General features: G+C 41.1%; 1 protein-coding gene across 2 annotated transcripts in view; it reads right to left on the reverse strand.

Moving 5' to 3' along the window:
* Positions 1 to 21,140, reverse strand: part of PAX5 (paired box 5) — a 175,433-nt gene that overhangs the window by 8,486 nt on the left and 145,807 nt on the right. For both annotated transcript variants that reach the window (XM_026099391.2, XM_026099390.2), the window contains exon 9: positions 7,961 to 8,047. In XM_026099391.2, the coding sequence (XP_025955176.1) occupies positions 7,961 to 8,047 (87 nt within the window). The remainder of the gene's footprint in view (positions 1 to 7,960; positions 8,048 to 21,140) is intronic.

Here is a 21,140-nt window from a genome sequence, read left to right on the forward strand (position 1 = left end):
GTGCAACAGTACCTTGGGATGAGATAGGCCAGCCTGGAAGTTAAATAACCAGTACTGACCAGAAGCATCCAATATCTGGAGAGGGCACCCTGAAATAGCCACATCAACCAAAACACTTCCCAAAAGAATGAGTTTTTCTGCCACCAAGGGCTTTTCTGCCCCACCTTGCTGTTGCTGGATCCACCAGGATCTACCTCACACCAAAGCTCACCTGTTTCTGTTAGTCCCCTTGGAGAGTAATGTCAGGAAGGCAGCACAAACTTCCCCAGCAGCACTGGCCCTCTGCTAATTTCCAAGCTAGCACAAGCCAATACATCTAAAAATAGAGGTTAGGCAATCTGCGCTATCACACAGTATGTACTATTTAGAGTAGAGACTCTGTATTGCCGTGGAAAAGATCTAAGTCATACTAAAGCACATGCTATTTTGCTGCAGCAACCCTAATGGATCAGAAACTATGTGATGTGGCTACAGATGCTTCCAGGAACATTGGCTTCTCTAACAGTAAATGCTGTGGCAGGACAGAGGCTTGTGTGCAGCAGTGAATCTGTAGCATTATCTGTAAGAAGGATTGTTCTCAATGCCATCCTCAGAGTCCTAGCCATCCCAGCTTAAAAACACTGCAAACCTGCTGCAAAGGGTGGGGCTTAAAGAAGATAAACCAAGCTTCAGGGCTCCACTTCTCTAGAAAGATAGTAATACACTTACCATACCCAAGAGTCATCCAATATAGTCAATGGAATAATTGGCCAGGCTAAACAGCTGCAAAAACACTTGAGGACTTTATCAGCTGAGGGCACCAAAAGAGCTAACCTGGACTGGACACTCCACTTTTAAGTAACTAAAGTTAGATTAACAAATTCCATCCTTAGGAATCATGTTTCACAAAGGAGATTACTGGACATCTTCACATGGAGAGGAAACACCATTCTTACAGCTGACTTAAAGTAAACTTCAGTATATTTGTATGTGTCAGCCAGACTCAAGTGCTAAAAAATGGAAGGCATCTTTGGCTAGATTAGACAATCTTGATTTAGCAGAGGCAGACCTAACAGCTCGCCTAACTTTAAAAGGTATATATCCAGTCTAGCTGATGTTATCTGGATGACCTCTATAGTCAGTGAATAGAAAGATAAACTGTCAGAGATACCCAGTTTGACAGATTCTTTCTTCCTAGATATGTCCATGTCTCCCCATAGCCTACAGAGATGACCTTGTGCACACTTTCCATACCAGCTTTTACAGAACAAAAGATGGGAGGGATGAATCCTAACTAGAGAAACAAATGCATCTATCCTTTGTGCATATGTATACAGGACCTTTCCTGCAAATGACCCTAACCCTATCATTGCCCTCCTAAATGTCCCATTTGCAATGCCATTAACAGGCACCAGAAGGTTGCTTTTGTCAGGATTTTAGCCATAGTAATAAAAATATTTCTTCATGTCACATCCAAAGATGTGCAGCAAGAGTCCCACTCCTAGCTTAGGCATATCTATAGACCTTTAATTGCCATACAGATGTATCCCAAGATAACACTGAGACTCCAGATGTTAGCAAAGCAAAGCCATCATTGTCAGCAATGTCTGCAGCACTCAGTTCTCCGGTTTCAGAAAGGTGACTAGCTGCTTATGCCATTACTGGGACACCAATTTTACTTTATGGATAGAGAGGTCTTCAGTGAAATGTATCTTTTAGGCATGCCTGTTGCACCATAAAGAGATAGGCTGCAGACAGAAAGAGGCCTTGACTATAGAGCATCCTTTTAAAATGGTAACATATGTCTGTTATATCTTTGAGAAAATTCTGTCTAAGGCTTCCTTGAATATCTCTCTCTGAAGAAATTCACTAATGAAAACCAAGAAAAGGAAGTATTAGCAGTTTGTTTGCAGTCTGGCAGAAAGACAGAATACTGGAATATCTTCTCAGAGAAACATTTTTTGTTGGCACTGAGGGCAGATCAAGAAATTAAAAATTCATTTAACAATGAACAAAAACATAGACTGCATTGACAAGATCAATGACACCCTGAAAATAAGGGACATACGAGGATAGGAAATGGAAAAAAATCTGATTTTTCTATCAGAAATGTTTAACAAGAAATTGCATGGGAGCATATGAAACATGAATACTCTTTAAAACCAGTATTCACAATGGTTGATGCAAAGCTGTTTATACACGAATGACAACAAGAAAAATCATACCTTCACCTCATCATGAAACATAGCAATTATTACATAAAAGAAAGAAGATCATTGAAACAGTCACACTGTCCTGAAGCAAAACAACTTAGATGTGTTTCTGCTTCTCAGTAGTTCATTGGAAACTGTGCTTCCAATTAGATCCCCTGCTATTGAGCGACACAGTATGTAGGGTAGAATGGTAGGCCCTAGGTTAAATTTCCATCTTCACCAAACAAAAAGAAATACAAGTCTTGGACCACTTACTCATGATTCCAAACTCTCAGATGTGTACACTAGCAAAAACTCCAGTTCCTGCCCTTCTATATGTCCCAAGGCTGGGTTGCCACAGGGTTCCATAGTGTAACGTTTTATTAATTTGAGAAATAATGCCAACTGATCAATGTAGCTGAATTAAGACAGAAATGCAGACAGCTCAGAGAAGAAATTGAGCATTATTGAACAAGTGAATTCTAAATAACAGAAGATGATATGTGAGTCCAATTAAAGTCAGTGGCAACATTCCCAAAGGTTTCAGTGGAGACAGGGCCTTTTTGGACTGAGGCCTTCACTTTTTCTCTTCCATCCTCCTCCATTATTATTCTGACTCAGCCTAGCTATACAAGCCCAGTATTTCTCTGATGCTTTCCAATGGCCTAACATTTCTTCTGAGTTTGATTTTTCCAGTTCACATTTCAGCAGTGAAATCAAAAAAGCTTGTATTTAAAGTGAAGAATGAAAATGTCACATCACAAAACATTCACTCTTTCTCCCTGTCATTATACCCCCATCTAGAATACACTTGTCCATTCTTCTGTCATTTTTTTTTCTAATTCATATTATCATCAATTTATTTCTTGACACAGTCATTTCTGGCTCCTACTTGTTCTCTAATCTTTTTATAGAAACCCACAGAAGAACGGAATCTAATCCTAATTGACTGGTTCCAAACCCCTTCCCTTCATATGAAGCCATGCCAATACTGACAGGCTAATGACCCTGTCTCTTGTAACAAAAGCTAGATAGTTCAGGTGTATCTAAAAGGGAATCCTGTCAGACTCGCTTACATTTCACAACGTACACAAATCACATCAGTTCAGAAGGAGAACAGTGCATCAAACAAAATCTCCCATGATCAACATCAAGTTGAAAGTAATGAGTGAAAATGGTAAAGATGTTATTACAACAAACCAGCAAGAAATTGAATCATTTTTCTTCATTATGCCGTGACCCTATTATCTACTTTTAGCTTGTTTGTGTTAAGCAGACTTTAAACAGGAAAGCTCACCAGGCCATGCTGACAGTAACTGACCGAACCTTATGTGTTCCCTTGCCTTTTGTGTGTCTGTGTGCACACCTCTGTCTCTATATTCCCGAATCACAGCAGTTTCCGGTTATTAACAGCAAAATGGAAAACTAAGCCACTTTTTCCAACTCCTATTATTACTTCCTGAGTTTTATATGGTGATATCTGGCCATGGCCACTGATAGGATGCAATGCAAGTAGCCCAGACCTATAACATCTTCCCAGCATAGCCCCATAGAAACTTGTGGTTTGTCTCCAGTCTTACTGAAGTTGACACAGGATCAAATTACAGCAAGTCAGTAAGGTCAGACACACAGCATATGCTGGCTGTGTCACTACAGCAGAGGAAAGTGTTGATACCACTAGGGCCTACTACAGGATATAACAGCAGCTAGACGCTGCAGAGCTGTAGAAATGATTTCTGCCAATCTTTTTTTGCGTCTGCTTCTTTTGACCACTCTGAAGGACTGGAATTTGGTCATCTCTCCTACTACAAGAGCTATAGGGCACTGCATTCAGATCCAGGAAAGGAAGACAAGTGGTCACCCTTTTGCATCAGTTAAAAAGCTCCCCAGAGCAGGTGGCTGGATGGGTTATCTGGTGTGAAGAAAGAGGGAGCAGCAGAGAGCAAGAGCAGGGCGTGCACAAAGAAGATGAGGAGCAGCTGATGTTCTTGTGGAGCCAGGCAGCTACTCTGCATGGCCAGCACATCATTTGAGAGTATAGTCATATCCTCCAGAGGAGGAACTGACTGACACTTTTCACTGCCGCTGGGTTCTCAGAAGAAAAGGACCAGGGACTAATGACTAAAATCTTTATACCATTTGTAACTCTCTCTATTCCTTTACTGTTTCACACTGGTCCCTTAAAATTGTTTTTTTAACCCAAATATCCTTTCTTCCTGCCACTTGCGAATCACTACATCTCTCTTTTAAGTTCCTCTTTGACACATCTCAGCTTGGTGTGATTGCAGCAGCACAATTCTTCCTTGCCAGCATAGAGAATTAATTGAACATAGGCTCTGTTAACTGCTTATGGTATTACACTTTCATCTCAATGAAGGGAATGGGACTTAGGAAAATAAACTGTGTCATCCCATGTACTAGTCCTGATTAATTTTGTCAAGGCTTCTGCTTTGAGGCTGATACTGCCAGAGGTTACTCTCAGGAGAGAATTACCAAATGCACTCAGATAAACCCCTTGGAAGAGTAGAAGCATCTTGGATACAGATTAAATTTACTCCCTTCCCTCCACCCCACTCTGGGTGTACAGGATCACCACATAGATCCTTCTGGGTCTGCAAGAAGGCTTGATAGAGACACTGAAGGCTCCACAGCAGACACCCACTTGCCTTGAATTACCAGTGAGTTTAGTGGGTACATAGGCGAAGAAGGAAGCCAAGGGTCAGAATCCCGAGCATAAAGCCAGAGGTGTGGGTAAGCCTGCTCTCCACAGGGCACAAGAGAATGTATCTGTCCTCAGGCCAAACTATAGCCAAACATGGAGATATTCTCATTCAGGTCCTCCAACAAGCACAGCCATGGTAGTGAGATTGGAACACAGGCTCACTGACCTTCCCTCTAGGACTCTGTTAGCATGGGTTAGTGGGCTGTGTTTCCAGAACTAGATGCTAGGTCAAGGACCTTTGCAATGCCCAACATTGCACGATGTAGACTTACAACAAATGGATTTTCAAACCTCAGCATTTTGGTTTTGGTGCTTTTCCAACACAAAGGCTTAAGATGAAAAGGAATATCAAGGTTCAGCTAAATCTAAACCTTGTTGCTTAAGTTATCCTCCTGCACCCCATACAAAAGATAGATAGCATGCGAGCAACACAGAGCGGAAAGAATTCATGGCGGCTCTTAACCAGCTCAGCAGCTCCTGCATTTATGTCAGTAATATTGTGGGACAGATATTTTTAAACTGACAGTTGTCAGACAATTACATTCCAGCTCTGTAAGAAATTCCACCATTCCCAGATATGTGGTCATGCTGGACTGGAATAAAAGTTTATCTTTAGACCTTTGTACAGAACGAAAATTCCCATTTTCTTTCATTTCTGACACACCAAAAGGTTTGAGTCTCATAATTCCAAATCAGTATGTTACAGTATGATCAAAACAGTGTAACATAATATGTGCCATGGTTAAGTTTGTATTTACTGAAACAGAAGATTTTGAAAATATCAAAACAAAATACTTCGAATATGATAAAAACAAAGGAACTAAGGTGATATATTTTAACAACTCCTGCCAGTAGAAAATAGTACCATTGTTGTCCTTATAATGTGAAACATTTCAATTTCAATAAAAAGGCATATTTTCAAGGAAAATGGTACCATCCAAATCTTTTTGCCCTCGTCTCATTTAAATACATGTTTATAGCATGCTGCTGAGTAAATACTGCCATGTAAATTCTCACTAGCCCAAGAAATGGGCTTTTCAGTCCATTTACCTAACCGTGGGCAGTATGAATTCATTTCAGCTGTACCCATATTGTGCTGCTCTCACACAGCTGAAAATGAAACAGGACTTGCCCCCAAAAATTATCATCCAAAAATGAAACAATAAAAAGAGGAAGTATAGAAAAAAAGGAAATAACACAGGTAAAAGATGGCCAAGCAATAAGAGACCAGTTCCTGACATGCATTCATTTTAAAGTCAAGGGGATATCTTTTCCTGATACAAATCTCCCCATGTTCATTGGCTTCAAAGCACTGCACAGATTTACCCTGCCTTGGAATCTGGCCAGGATGTTCTGAGTATATATGAGCACATAATCTGAAATGACTAGCCAAGCATGTTGTTTGCATTACTTGTTGCTATCTGAGTTGAAGGGCCACTGTTCAGCCTCAGTAACTGAGGAACTCCTGGGATTACTCAAATGAATAATTCCTCTCCCATGTGGATGTGAATCTGTGGCAATGAATTCAGAATGTAGTCTAGGACTTTTGTTAAAAGTCACCTTTTTTATGTAGACGGGTCAGGTTTGGTTTGGTCTGGTTTATTTCCTCTGAATATCCTGCTGGTTCGTTTACTGTTTTGCAAGCCTAAAAAGCCAGGTAAAAGCTGGCATCTGAGGACTGTCTTCATGGAGCAGAGCTTTATTGCTTTTCCCTTCAATAGTATGAGTTTCAAGCAGCTCACTTGCTTCTAGAGAAGTGGCAAAAATAAAAAAAAAGGAATAAAAATAATCCCTGCATGCACTCTTCCCTTCAATTAATTTGGTTCTCTTCACACAGACAAACCAAAAACTCATATGCACTCCTGACTGTGGCCATGGTAACTACCGGTTTAAGCTCATAGAACTCCCCTAGCCTTTGTGGAGCTATGCCTATTTATATTAGCTGAGGATCTGTTCACTGATTTATGATGGAAGTGCTAACAAACCCTTAAATGTGGTACTGCAAATGGCAGTATTATACCAGTACCATGGCATAGGAGGCAGAGGCTGTCTATTACTCCCAAAGGATTTGTTTAAGGGCAAGAACCATGATGAATACAGCCTGGGTGGCTCAATTACATGGGGAATCAATTACTTAAAACAAAGAAAATGGATGAAAAAAAGTGACAAAAATTCAAAATTGTTTCTCTGCTGGAGGTCACAGATAACAGCCCTGTCATCCATAAATCTGGAAATCTCTAAGGCATGCTACCCCTGTGTTGAGAGATGACAATTAATTGGTATTTTACTTACCTCATCCATGTAAATTATGCAAGCAAAATTCTAATTACTGCATGCTACATGTATATAAGGTCAAAGTGGGCCAGCTTTTGACAGTGTGTAAAATGGATTATATTTATCCTTCACGTGAGGGCCATGATCCTGCACAAACCACGTAACTCCTGACCCCCACTCTTCGTGAAAGAACACACACAAGTCAGTGAGACTGCACAGGCACAAGAGTCCCTTGCAGAAGGGGAGTCTAGATTCAGCAAAAGCAAAATTGAAGAGCAAGCCCAGTGTGAGATCTAGGTATGAAAACAGATACAACTGGCAAGAAAATAACAGTGCAGGGAATGGTAGGGCTTACATTTGGCCATAAGCAATTCAGTGTGTTCAAGAATCTGGCATTTTTGACAAAGCCCAGGAGATAGTTCATGGGGGATTTTTAATGCAGTAAGCACCATGAGTTTTGTGTGAGCAGGATTCCTTATCCTCAGAAGAATGGAATCCTGCCTTCTGGCGCTATATTTTCTTTGTCTATGGACTGTATGGGGCAGAAACGGGAAGAGAGTAGGTTTGTGCATGTGGTCTCATACTCGCCAAGGGAACTGCATCTGTGTGCCCTTAAGGAGATCTGAAGTCACTCACCAGAGGGCCAACACTGCCACACAAGACTGTCCTAGGACATGCTTCCTGCCCACTCTGACGACTGGAGCATCACAGCAGGGTTATAGGCAAGAGCCTGCTCTGCTGCCTGGAACAGCCCCACTGGTGACAAGCCTGGAAGGTGAGGTAGGGAACTTACCCAGTAGTCCAGGATTGGGAAATCTCCAGGAGTCATTGTATGTTGAATATTGTGGGTGGCTGTATGGACTCCCAGAAAACTCACTCCCTAAATTAAAGGGAAACAGAAAAGAAGACAAAATAAAAGATCATTTGATTTAAGAGAGCAGTTACTGTTTTGTGGGGAGAAAGCAATTTAGTACATGCTGTGCTCTAGTTAAGGCCTTTGTAAAAGCACTACTGGTCACCATCTCTGAAGAAGTGGAATCTGATGGCCATGTTATTGAATAAATTGGTACTGTTGTCTTTTACGCTTCCCTTCACATCGCAGCCCAAGCCTGCTAAGTTGGTGTGATTTTCGCACACAGCCTGCAGCATAACAGGAACATTGCAGCAACACCACAGCTGGGGGAATGAAGAGGAGTTTGGTGACACACTTCTAAAGGCCTTTGCCTTCAGGACTCTGCGAGACTCAGGGCAGGAAGTACAACACTAGGACTCAGCTGCTCAACCAGGCTGTCTGATAGCAGGAGAGGATGGATTAATCTCCTGCATATACAATACCATCCCAGTGCCTCAAAGAAAACATGGTTCTGGGCTCAGAACATCCTTCCATCCTTTTAACCAGAAGACGGATGCTTACATCAGTTTCAGATGGCTTTGAAACCCTCCAGAGGAAGGCACAGTAAAGGCTCAAAAGTCATTGCTGTTTATCTCGTCATGAGCTTCTGCACTCCCCATCTGTTTGTTCCCTTCACATGTCATCTCTTGTGTTATACTTCAACTGCAAGCTTTTCAGGGCAGTGCCTTGCACAATGGGGCCCTGACCCCTGGGCAGGGCACCAGGCTCCACCACCATGCAAATACGAATACTACTGCTGTTTTATTAGGCAATCTTCCATGAAAGACACTCTATTCCTTTTTCCCTCCTCCCTTTCATTGTCTCAAGTACACAGACACACACACATATATATATACACACACACAAAACAACATAGTATAAAAAAGGATAAATGCCATATTGGCAAAATATTGAGACTGCTGCCAGGAAGATGTTCAGTGTGACCATCACTGTTTTGGTTCCCAGCCTTGGAATAGCCGTTTCCTCGTATTGAAGGACTGCTTTTATTCTTAGCTGAGTATTATTAGCTGAGCTTTTACTAGCTGAGTACCTGATCAATACCATGTTTGCAACTGCAAATAGATTCAACAAATTCTCCCAGGCTCAAAACTCCATAGGCTGACCAGCCTTGCTTACTCCTAGCCCTCCTGATAAAACTGATTCAAGGACTGTGATCTCTGTCCTGAGCTAGTGAGTGGCATCCATTACTTAAGACATGCTTTTGTTGAGCTATTCACTCACTGGCCTGAATGGAGGGATGCCGGTTTTGATTAGCATTAGGAAGGCACAAACTTTCTGAGTTATCTGTTACTGTGGGAGCTCATGATTAGTCTGTACAGTGAAGCCACAGGTGAGTTTGCACACACTGTCCCTTTAAATGAGCTAATACACCTCATGTGTATATAGCACTGGTAGTTGGTGTGACTACAAATGTATTTCTGCCAATATAGAAATAACACGCTAGTGACAGAAGAAAAGCATAGAGTCAGGTCCAGCAATATGTGGTCTCCATGTAATGCTGTTTCAGTAAAAAAGAGCTACCTCTCAGTCTACACCAAAGAACACAGGAAAAAAAGGTTGAATACAAAAACAGCAAGAGCTGCCGCTCATTTGCTATGCTCCCAGTGTTTCTCTGATAACACTCTGTCCCTTTGTTGCTCCCCATGGTTGTTGGGATCCATGGTATTGTACCTGTCAGTCTGAGACCTTTCAGTCTGCTCTCTTTCACGTAACTCAAGAGCAAGGCAACATTCACTGAAAGGGAAAGGAGGCAGAGTCTAAAGCCAATAGAAAGAAACAGTTTTACACTCAGCACATCTGTAAGTCATGGAGTTCATTGCAGTTGGATCAGAACATCAACAGGTTCCAGAAAGAATCTAAACATCTTTAAGAACAGCAGCTTTACCCAGCACTGAAGCAATTAATCCCTGTGGAAACACAGTCCATTTTGGAAGGAAGATTAAACCTCATGCTTCATAGTTTCTACCTGCCTCTCTTTATTGGTCTGAAGAAGACCAACTGTGGGCAGATTATCCAATGTCTCCTCAGGCAAGACTGCTTTCATCTTCCTCAAAGCAGTTGGAACTGGCTTTGGCAGATCTGGGATATTGGGCTAGAGGGAGCGTGGATCTGATCCAGTCTGGCAGCCCTTCTGTCTCTCAGGTTCCTTCCCTGACAGGAGAAACTCAGAGGTTATTTGTGGCTCCTGCAGATGCTCCACACTGACTGTTCAAGGTTCTTTTGCAGGAACAGAAGTGAGAAATAAAGATTTGTGCTGCTGTTAAATGCCCATCCCATGAAAGGCCTGTTATGTTTCAACTACATTTCCACTAACTACATTTTGTAAGCCCAGAGTAGGTTTTCATTGCTGCTTCTAAAAAACTGAGTTAATCACTGTGAGCCACTGAAAATAGAGCTGTTTCCAAATTTTTCTTTCTGGTGAAATACATAGTATGTACATTTACTTTATGTCCCTTGTCCTTTCAGATGATGGATGACATCAGTACCTGAAGGTTAACTCTGTCATAATTCTCATTCTTGTCTTCTAAATGAATGAGGCATGGTGGAGACAGCAAAGACAAAAGAGGTGGTAGGAATTTCTGGGAAAGTGGGACAGTGGAAAGGGTGGAGAGGGTGTTTGTGGAGGTCAGAAGGCTTTACCAAGCAAGCAGACCAGGCAGCTAAAACAATAGAAGAAGGAATGAAGAAAAAGATTTCTGGAATAGAAGTGGCTGGCCTGCATTAAACCATATGTTCTGCCTCTCTCATCTGCCCCAAAAGACTACAAGTATGCATGAAGGCCAGCAAAAGCAGCCAGGGGTCCTAGGTATAGAGCAGTGGTTTAAAGTACCAGCACCACTGGCAAAGGTGTCTTGATTTATTCTTCCGGTCAGAGTGACCTCTTCCTTGTTGGATAAAAATGCCTCAACAACCAGTTCAATTCTCCTTCCAGAAAAAGTTTCCCTCCTTGATCCCTGCTTCTGGCTTCCTGTTGCTGCACCTAAGACAAACCATTCCCATTTTTATGACCTTGTTCCACAGCCCTCATCAGCTGGGATTCCACTAAGTCTTTGACCTAGCTCTGCCCTACTGGTGTTTGCCCAAGACAACAAAGCACATGGGTAGCAAACTGCTTAGTAGATTTATGGTTGAGTGATACGCACTCTTCCCTCCCCAGAAGGCTCAAAGCCAGGCCCTCCTTCCAATGTGTGCTACACAAAAATCCTTCGATCCTGTGGATTGTTTTATTTTTTTCTTTCTTTTTCTTTCTTTTTTAATTTTCTTTCAGGGTAAGGAGAAATGCAGGTGCTAAGGCAATGACTTAGTTTACTTGCACAGGGGCAGGATGATTATGAAAAGAAATAATACATTCCTTGAAGTCTCCCTGGACTTTGTAGACTAGATGCAGCACAAGAGCAGGCCAGGGTGTATAGCCCACCTTGCTGCTGCTGCCTGGCTAATGCAACATGCATAAACTGATGAGAGGGAGCCTCACTACAATTCTTTTCCTAGGAGCTGCACGGTGTAAGGACAGAAAAACAAGAAGGACAGGACAGCCACCAATCCCTGCTGCAGGCCATTTACATGACTAAGGGTGTGGACATTCAAGATTTGGAACAAAGCTGTATCAAGCTGCCCTGTACTCAAGGAAGGACATCTATGCCTGTCAAAAGACAGGACAACACATCCCACTGTAGCTTCTCAGCACTTTCACTCAGCTCGTCACTGCCCCTCTTTCCCATTTTCACTAGCTCTCTCTGTTTCCCGTTCTTGCTAGGTGTTCAGAGAAACTGTCTGTCCAGTGTCTATGCTGTGCATATCGCTTAACAGGCAGCAGTGTTTTTTAAATACTCAGCAGCGCTGCTGAATGACTACCACTGGAAACAAGCTGACATTTCATTCTCTCTTGCCTTGCTCTCCTCCCCCCGCAAGCTCTAATACCCACCTCCGTTCACGCACACACGCACACACACCTGCGCGCGCGCGCACACACACACACACACACACACACACATATATCTTGGACACTCTCTGGGGGATGCTCTAGTGCCTGTCAGGCTGAGGCTTCCAATTCTCTGTTTTTTATGCCTCAGTGGTCAGGGTGTCAAGCTCCTGCAGTACAGACCAGCCAGGAGCTCAAGGAGTCACTGAACACCATCAGTTTGGTGACAGTATTTCTTGCTTCTTAACATACTCTGCATATCCATCAGCCATGAAAAAAAGGGAGGGGGGAGAAGGAGCGGAACAGGAAGGAAAATGAGAGAAAAGGAATAAAAGGGGGAAGGGGAGAAGAAAAGTGAGAGAGAAAGTCTCAAGCCCTGCTACTACCATCACAACAGTTGGGCAGACAAATGGTACAGCCATAAGTGAAACTAAACTAGATGAATGAACACTGCATGAATGCTTCGTGATTTTCGCCACATATTCCCGGGCCATCAGCTATACTTCCTGACAGCACTGCTTAATGGTCAGCCCTAACTCCATTCAAAAAATACAATGAATCAGCTACTGACAGAGATGCATACATGTGAGTTTATGTGCGCATGTCTGCACACATGCCTGCCTGTTCTGGGAAGAAAGAGATGGTAATTTGATCCATTGATCCTTCATGTTAAACAATAAACACCTTCATTAATACTTCTCCCATCACTGAGAAACTAAGATAGCAAGCCAAAGGCTTTTGCTGGATTTAGCCCAGCTCTTACCGCAGATCTGACTCTACATTGCCATAGTATTTCAAGGTGCTGTAGCCAATAAGGGGTCAGACCCTTCCATTACCACTTGAGGTACAGGTTAACTTTGGGAGCAGGGAGGAAAGATTCACAGTAATGCTATCGCTACAATGCAGCAAGAAGACCTGGGAGAGGTATTTCATCCTGAGACAAGAAGATAGAGATATTGACATCTCACAGGTGCTGAGCTTGCCACTGCAAGCACAGTTTGATGGTTGTAGATGGACCCTCTGATGCAGATAGGAGAGAATTATCGAATTGCATTGTCTATTCTTCTGCATTTTCTTTGGGGACTATCAACTCGTGTTTACCAGTTTGTTTGGTTTTAAGGTATGTTTCCTGTAAGTTCTCTTTGTGATGTGCCTCATCTCACAGAACTTGTCCAAAATGTTCAGACATAGTTTTTTGTTAGGTTCTTTCTGCATTCAGTAGAGAAACGGGGTCCTCCAGTAATGAGTCAGCATACTGCAGCATTCATGACTAAAAGAGGTGGCAGTGGTTACACCTTGGATGTGCTGGTATCATACATACAGCCTAACTTATGGCCTAGTTTTCAGATGGCTAAAGAGAAAGAGATGTCAGTGCAACACTGCAAAGAGCAGCTGTGGTCTCCGCCTGCAGGTCCCGAGGAACACTCATGGTGTGTGGCCAGGGTTAGCCCCCAGAACACTGTCATTCTGAAATCACCTCCAGGCATTGTCAGACTGCTTTTAGAAGCTGCAGCGAGACACTAGGTTGCTGAAGGTTTCTGTACTCATTGAAAAGCAGGAAGTTAGGCACTGAATAGCAGAAGGAAAGGTAGATGTTCTCAGGCAGTTCTAGGGAGCTCAGAGATAACTCTGCAGAAGCTTGGGAATTTTCTTTCTCTGCAGGAAGACTATGCTGATCATGGTGATCAAACCATGGCTGTGCAATGGGACACTTGGACAGGCCCAGACTGAAGATAGGCATAGAAGCTCCAGTTCTTACCAGATTAGCAGACAGGTACAGTGGGTACCATCTACTAACTTAAGGCTTGTCCAGGTCAGAAAGATCTGCAGTCAGTTACAGAAAGATCGGCAATCTCAGCCAGCTTTGGATCTTGACAGGGGAAAGGAAAATGCCAATTATTTTTCAGTTATTTTTTAAAAATGTTATGCCATAATCTTGGAATAATCTAAGCACTGGAAGGGACCTTTGGAGCTTATCTACTCTAAACTCTTGTTCAAAGCAGGGCCAGGTCTGAAGCATGTCATATGCAGCCAAGTATTGAAAATCTTGCATCATGGAGATTCCACAGTCTCTCTGAAGCCCTGTTCAAAAGTCTGACTACTCTCATAATAAAAAAAAATTCTAAAATCTAATTGGAATTTCCACTGTTACACCTAGTATCCTCTTGTTTTATCACTGTGCAGTCTCAGGAAGAGTCTAGCTCCTTATTGTCCTGCTAGGTAGCACAACAGTAATAATTTTACCTTTTAGCCTTTTCTTTTTAAGACCATGTGACATTTAACATTAGAAACTAGCAGCCTAAACAAATATGAAATATTTTTGTTACACAGCTGCTGGTAGCTTTTGACTGAAATGCAAAATTTTAACCAACCCAGAACAAATATTTCAAAAAGAGTTTTTATACATCATTTCCAAGTTCAGCATATTGTTCTGATTCTCAGCTGAAAGAAGTCTCAAAATCACAGAAAATCCTATGAAACAGAAATTCCAGATCCACTAAAGCTCTAATCAGAACTTGCAACATGAAGTTGGACTTGTCTTTTTAAATTCCTTTCACTGCATTTTCTCAGTTCAGATAGCTGTATACATTTGCGATATGAAGAAGCCATCAAGGCTGTGAAGGTTGATGGTTATACCAGTAAAACTATTTTAAGATACTGCTTACTGAGCTGATCCAAACCTGATGCTGTCAGGTTTCTGGATCTGTTTCTGGATCTGTTCATGTGGATTGGTTTTAAATCAGTATAATTTTTCTGGAAATTTAGCAATGATCAGACTATCTATTATGTTTTCAACCTGGATGGATCTTAATTAACTATTAGAAGATTCATGGACTCAAGTCCTTTAAGATCTTTTTAAGTTTAAGACTTTTCCTTCCAACTTAATTGGTCAGTTACCTGCTCAGATATTTTTATACAATCCATCATTGAGTGCCTCTGTCAGAACTGTATATGCATCTCCTGTTTTTAATCAATGCATGCATAACACAATCATGCATACCATTCTTGGTTAACATTAATCGGAGTCATTGTTACACAATAAGGGAATGCTATCACAATCCTCCATATGGCTATAACCTCCAAGGTCCTTTCTCATCAGATTTGTCCTAGTCTCAGTTTTTTTCTCCACTTATAATTAACTGGATCCCTTTACTATTCAAGCTTCAGGTTTATGAAATTTTTATTTAGCCCTTCCATTTGGCAGATTAATAAAACAAACCAGGAGAAATGATGTTCAATAAATGCAACTGCTTGAGGGAAAAGAATGAAAGGTTGTGGGAGAAAACAGAGTTCTGGCCAAGAATGGCAATATGCTGCCCATCTCTTGTTGGATTCTAGGGTAAACTTTAAAATAATCTGCTGTACTTGCCTCTAAATTGGGCCTCTATAGATGAACTGCTCTTTCCTACTCTATTCTGACCTCCTGACCCAGGCTACAGGTGTCTTTTTGTCTTTCTTTTGTGGCAAAGGAACTCACTGAATGTTCTTAAATTAACATTCTCATAACGTTTTATTTGTTTTCTAACATTTTATTTTGCAGAAGCAATCATATGGATCATAAATTTCTTCAGCGAATTCCAATAACAATCATTGTCCTGGTAGCTAAGATATGCTTGACTGCATGGAGAGCAGGGCTAAATACTGCACTTAGCAAGCAGAATGCACTGAAGCAGGCTGCATATTACTTATTAATATTATGAAATAACTGCTATCCAAATGCAACTTTAAAATCTATTACCAAAAAATCACATGTACAAGAATAATCATACACACTGGAAGTTTCAAGTAAAAGAACCTAAGGACAGCAAGACAATTAACTTTTAACATTATTCCAATATCTTCTGAAAAACTGGCTTTAGTTTGGTCAAGTATGCGCTAGATAGCATTTAAAATAAAGTCAGACTGACAAACAGGTGTGAGACAACTTAGAAAAAAGGGAAATGACCTGGCTGCTCTGTGGAGAACATGGCTTATTTTCCCCTCAGTTCAGATGCCACACTGATGAGGGATACAGAAGAACTTACTATGGAAAGGGAGCAGAGCAAAGCAGAGAGGAGTGGAGAGGAGAGGAAGTTTTTTGTGGATAGCAAATATGATTTATTGACTAAAACATTGCTAGTCCAATCATTTCTCAAAATAGGACATAATCAGTTCTATAATCAGTTTCAGGTATAATAATATGCTCAGTTTATCTCAGTGAAAATATCCAAGTTAATAACAAACTAAAAATCCCAGGAAAAACAAACAGAACTCATAACTCGGTCTTTGAAGGATAGACTCAAGAAATTTTCTTGAGAACAGATTATTATAAAATAAGACTAGAAAAATTGCAGGTCCAACACATAAAGGCATTTCATGTATTCCAGTGTGATACTTCTGAAAGGAAAAGAGCAATATCAGTTTAAATGATGTACATATATTTCAGCTTATAATGCAGATCTTACGCTCTGTTTATTTAAGACAAAAAACATATATGCCCGTTTCTGATCTCAGGGCAAACAAACTGAGTTCATAGCATATTGTATAAATGTGCCCCAGCTGATTTCTACATGAAAATATTGGCTTACTCCCCACTCTATTTTGACAGTCTTTTCTAAGCACAGATTCTTTATTCCAAAGAAAGTCATACTAATGTTGAAACAGAGCAAGGCAGCAAAAGTCAGTCATAAGTATGCTTTTTTGGTAAGCTGTCCTCTTTGCTACAAACCACAAAGTTAGATTCTGTACAGCTCCCACTGCTGCTGCAGTTGACACTACTTCTGCAGTCACAGGGAGAATGAAGAAAGCAGGGGGATGGGACATGGCAAAAGTTTGAGCACTCCACAAGCTTCTGCCTTATAGATAAGAAATTCATCACATGTCATGGAGACAGTTCTGCCTGCATATCTTGTAAATCGTTTTTCTTTCTCTCTTTACAAGCTCGGAAAAAATTAGGAGGTAGCAATCCAAAGACCTATATAGACTTCAGTTAGGCTAGTGCCCATTCAGGCTAGTGGAAAGCTTCTTCTGATAGCCAGTCCCACGATTAAAGGCTTTTGGCATCCTTCACTCCTGCTTCTAAAACATTTCTGGACTTTGTGTAAAAAAATCCATTCCTCTATATGCATCATTTTGTTGCCATTTACAGAACAGAATTTAGTCCAAATTGCCTGTACTCATATTATTTCCAAAGTACACCCTCAGAAAAAATAATCCAGACCCCTTCTGTTTCCATAAAACATATCATTTTGTGGGCTGAGCAGGTAAATTACACAGCTCAGCATCTAAAAGCATGAAATGCACTCACTGAACTAGAGCTACCCTTGTGCCCTTCTGCAACCAGCATAACATTAACCTGCCTCTGCTCCACACAGCACATACGATCACAGCCACCTAGCATTCAGCAGGAGCCAGTTGTGCAATTATTTTACACACAGTATCCTTGTGGAAAAAGACTAAAATTTTTAGGAGTAGACTAACTAGAGGATCAGACCCTAAACTTGTGGACTAGACCTGTTTTTGGTGGCACAAGTTCTATCCCGTTGGCACAGAGACCAGAACACAGAGACCCCAAAGGCCATCCTATCTGCCCTTTTATACAGTGCATAATTATCTTCTATAATATTTCTGACCCATCTTACACTGATAATGCTCCCATTGAATTAAGGAGGGTTTTGCCTAAATATGAGCAACATGACTTGGTGCTCTGTTTTTTTTTTCCCCTGCTTTAACTATTTGAATGACAAAACATATCATTTCAACTGAACGAACACATGAATACTCACAGCAGAAGAAAGCTGTTTGCATTTGGTTTTCACTTCATTGATTACAGTGTAGTGCTTGGGGTCTGAAAGGTGGCAGGAATTATTATGGAATTCCTTAGACTCAGGAGTCTGGCAAGCACTTCCTCCTCAAGTGCCTGGCTGAAGGAAAACTGTAATCCTTTCCTCTGGTGTTGGTGTGGATTAGCACTTGGCATTTGCCTACCTTTGATTCCAGGCCACAACAAAAAGGCATGCTAGTGTGACTGGAGAAGGGATTCCCATGGGACAGGGAAGAGGCTCAGAGGGGCATGGCATTGGCGCACTACATGGGACAATGCAGAGATCGGAACAGTCTGTGATCAAAAGACATTTAATTAAAAAGAAATGTTTCCAAAGGGAAGTGAAGAGTTTCATTTTGGAAAACATTTTCAATGAACACTTTTGAAAAAAAGGAATCTAGTTTTCAAAATGCTTGAAATCCTGTACTTCAAAATAAGACAGCTGCTCACTTTCTCTGGGCCCTTGGCATTGTATCCAGCAATCTATCCATTTCCAAAGGAAAGAAGGAAATAAAGAATTAATAAATGGAAAAGGAGGAATGCTTTTAGCATGTTTAATTTTCCTTTCTTTTCTTTTGAGAATGGAATAAAAAGTGACGGATTTCAGCAAATGAACACCCCTCAGAAATAATTTTTAAGTAAAACTTTCATTACCCAGAACAGAATCCTCTTTTTTTTGTTTTAATCAAAAAAAAAAAAAAGAAAAGAAAAAGAATAAGTTCTGAGCACAATAAGCCCTTTCCCATTTTGTTTAAAAAACAATATAATAAAACTGTGTCATAAATTTGAGCCAGCCAAGACAGAGTCACTAGAGCTGCTACGTACTGAAAAGGCCTGTTTGACAATGAGAACCTAATGACACATAAGATCCCTGGTAGTGCTTGTAATGCCATACAATTAATTAGACAGTGTCTGTGCTGCACTTTGGAAAAAAAAAAAAAAACAGAAAATGCTACAAAAATTGTTAGTTACTGGTATCACCAGTGTAAGCAGCATTCTGTTTTCACTGTGTAACACCCTTAATACTCTATTTGAAAGAACCTGAAGAATCAGTCCATAATGATTGGCAAGTATAAAACACCTTATGTTTTTTAAAGCTCTTTTCTCTCCTAAAAATGGAAGGAACAACTTGCTGGCTGCAGCCTCAGAATGCTTCCTATTCTCTTTATGCTTAATTATCTAAGGACACCATCACAGCAATCTGCTTAAAAGACCTAAATGATGCAGGTGGCAAAATTCTGCTTTCACAAGGGCATAGGGCCTGTCCCCATTAGTAGGTGAGTTAACACATTTTCATCAAATGTATGTGGACACTGGGAAGCCTTTAGCCACGAACAGGTCTGGTTCCAGGCATAGATGGGTGACAAGGACAGCAGACTGCCCAGGAGAACAAAATAGCTATGACTCTGCTTTACCCATGTTAGAGCCCTTGAAAACCAGGCTGCTTATTGCAGCCAAGGCCAAAGTCAGGCTGTCTGGGACATAGCCACTGCTTGGGATCACTAACCTTGGCTGTGGCAATACCCACAGGTTGACCTCTGGAATATTTACTTAGTTTCTGGGTGAGCTGTCAGCCTCGTCTGAGCTCTGTCCTGTTGTAATCATGCTAACGTGTATCAAGATAGTTCTGGATTACCATTATGATTTGCACCCTATGTAGCACAGACATTACCACAGCCAGCTAGAAGTCAACAGCCACAGGGACTGGAGCTCCTTAGCCACCTAGAGTAGCATTTGCCAATGCCCTTACCTTTAGGGGTACTTGCATCTGTTAAAGATTCACAAAGAGGTGGTTCAAGCTGTTTGCAAGTTCTGAAGGTCTAATGGGAATCAACAGTAACATTGCAGTAACAATCTAACAGACTTATGCCAATATATTGGAGGGCATGGTGACTTGACATGCATTCGACACATTCAGCCTGCATATCTCCATGTGCAGCCTCACCTTGTACACCCCCACCTCCCCTCAGGACCCAACTGGAAGGGATAGTGGTATCTGTGCTGTTGCAGGGGGACACACTTGTACATGTTGCATCAGGCGCAACAAAATTTAGTCATTCATGCTAATAACTGGGAGCTCAACCAGGGAGCAGAAGCCAGTGGAGGTGACTTCTTATTTGTACCTGTTTGGGGAGAATCAGAGAGAAATAGCCTTGCCATCTCCCTGCCTGTACAATGTTAAAGTGCCTATTGATATTTGCACTTTTCTTGCCTTCTTCTGCCACCCAGAAGCCTTGGACAATTTTGTTAGTTTCATTTTCAAATTACTTGTTCAACCCATATTTTTTTCTAATGTGCAGAATGGTATGGTGTGCAGCTATTTCCTACTGGATGCAGTCAGGGTGCAGAAGCAGAAGTACGCATGCAGAAGTACAGCACACATGTACAGACAGTTACACACACACACACGCACACACAGTTACAAAGAGATCTGCAGATGCACACACAAAGATATGTACCTACTCTTTACTCATTTAGCTTGGACATAGCTTACATTAATGAAACCTTTATATAGAGGATTAACGCATCATTAGAATTCAATAGATCAATAGATTGCTTATTACCATCTATAACTCCTTCCATCAGTAAACTTATACTCATCAAAAGCACATGCTGCTCATGTCTGCAATGTCTTTTACTCATTGATCAACACCTGAATAAACTGTATATGTGCAACCATCACCCAAACTTTAACTCACGTTTGCAAAAGTCTTAGTAGCTGGCTAAATTTTTCTGAACTGAAGCATCAAAATTAACTTAAAATTAACATAACGTAACGTAACATAACATAATAATGTAAAATTAAATGTGTACCATCACAGCACTTGTCTGCCGTATTGCAAAATAGAGTCAAGTAGTTTATTACTAGTGGCAACTGAGATGCATTTCATCATGATCCAATAACGTCTCTCCAAAGTTCCCCATCACATCAAGACTGCCAATTAGCTTGTAACAATTTAGCTTGTTACATTTTTTTATATTATTATAGAAACTGAACAGTATCTCTCCCTTCTCTTCTTTTTAATTTAAGTAGTACCTGGTCAAAGATGTATGCTTTTATTTTTAATGGCCCTGAGTAGATTCTAATATTTAACAAGTCAGTAGCATGCAGATTTTTTTTAACACTACCTCATTTCCAAGAAGCTACAAGGCACAAAAACCCCATCAATGACTAATGAGTTGTGGGTTAAGGTGGACGTACCTTGCTGTGAAGTCACTGTACTATTCTCGACCCGTGCTGCCTGCCATAAAATTTTAATGCTGCTTCTGACATATTTATGAAATACCTCACCCAGTCTTTGCAGGAAGACAAAAAGATTTACATTGGCAATTAT

The sequence above is a fragment of the Dromaius novaehollandiae genome, chromosome Z, assembly GCF_036370855.1.
Source record: "Dromaius novaehollandiae isolate bDroNov1 chromosome Z, bDroNov1.hap1, whole genome shotgun sequence".
Classification (NCBI taxonomy): domain Eukaryota; kingdom Metazoa; phylum Chordata; class Aves; order Casuariiformes; family Dromaiidae; genus Dromaius; species Dromaius novaehollandiae.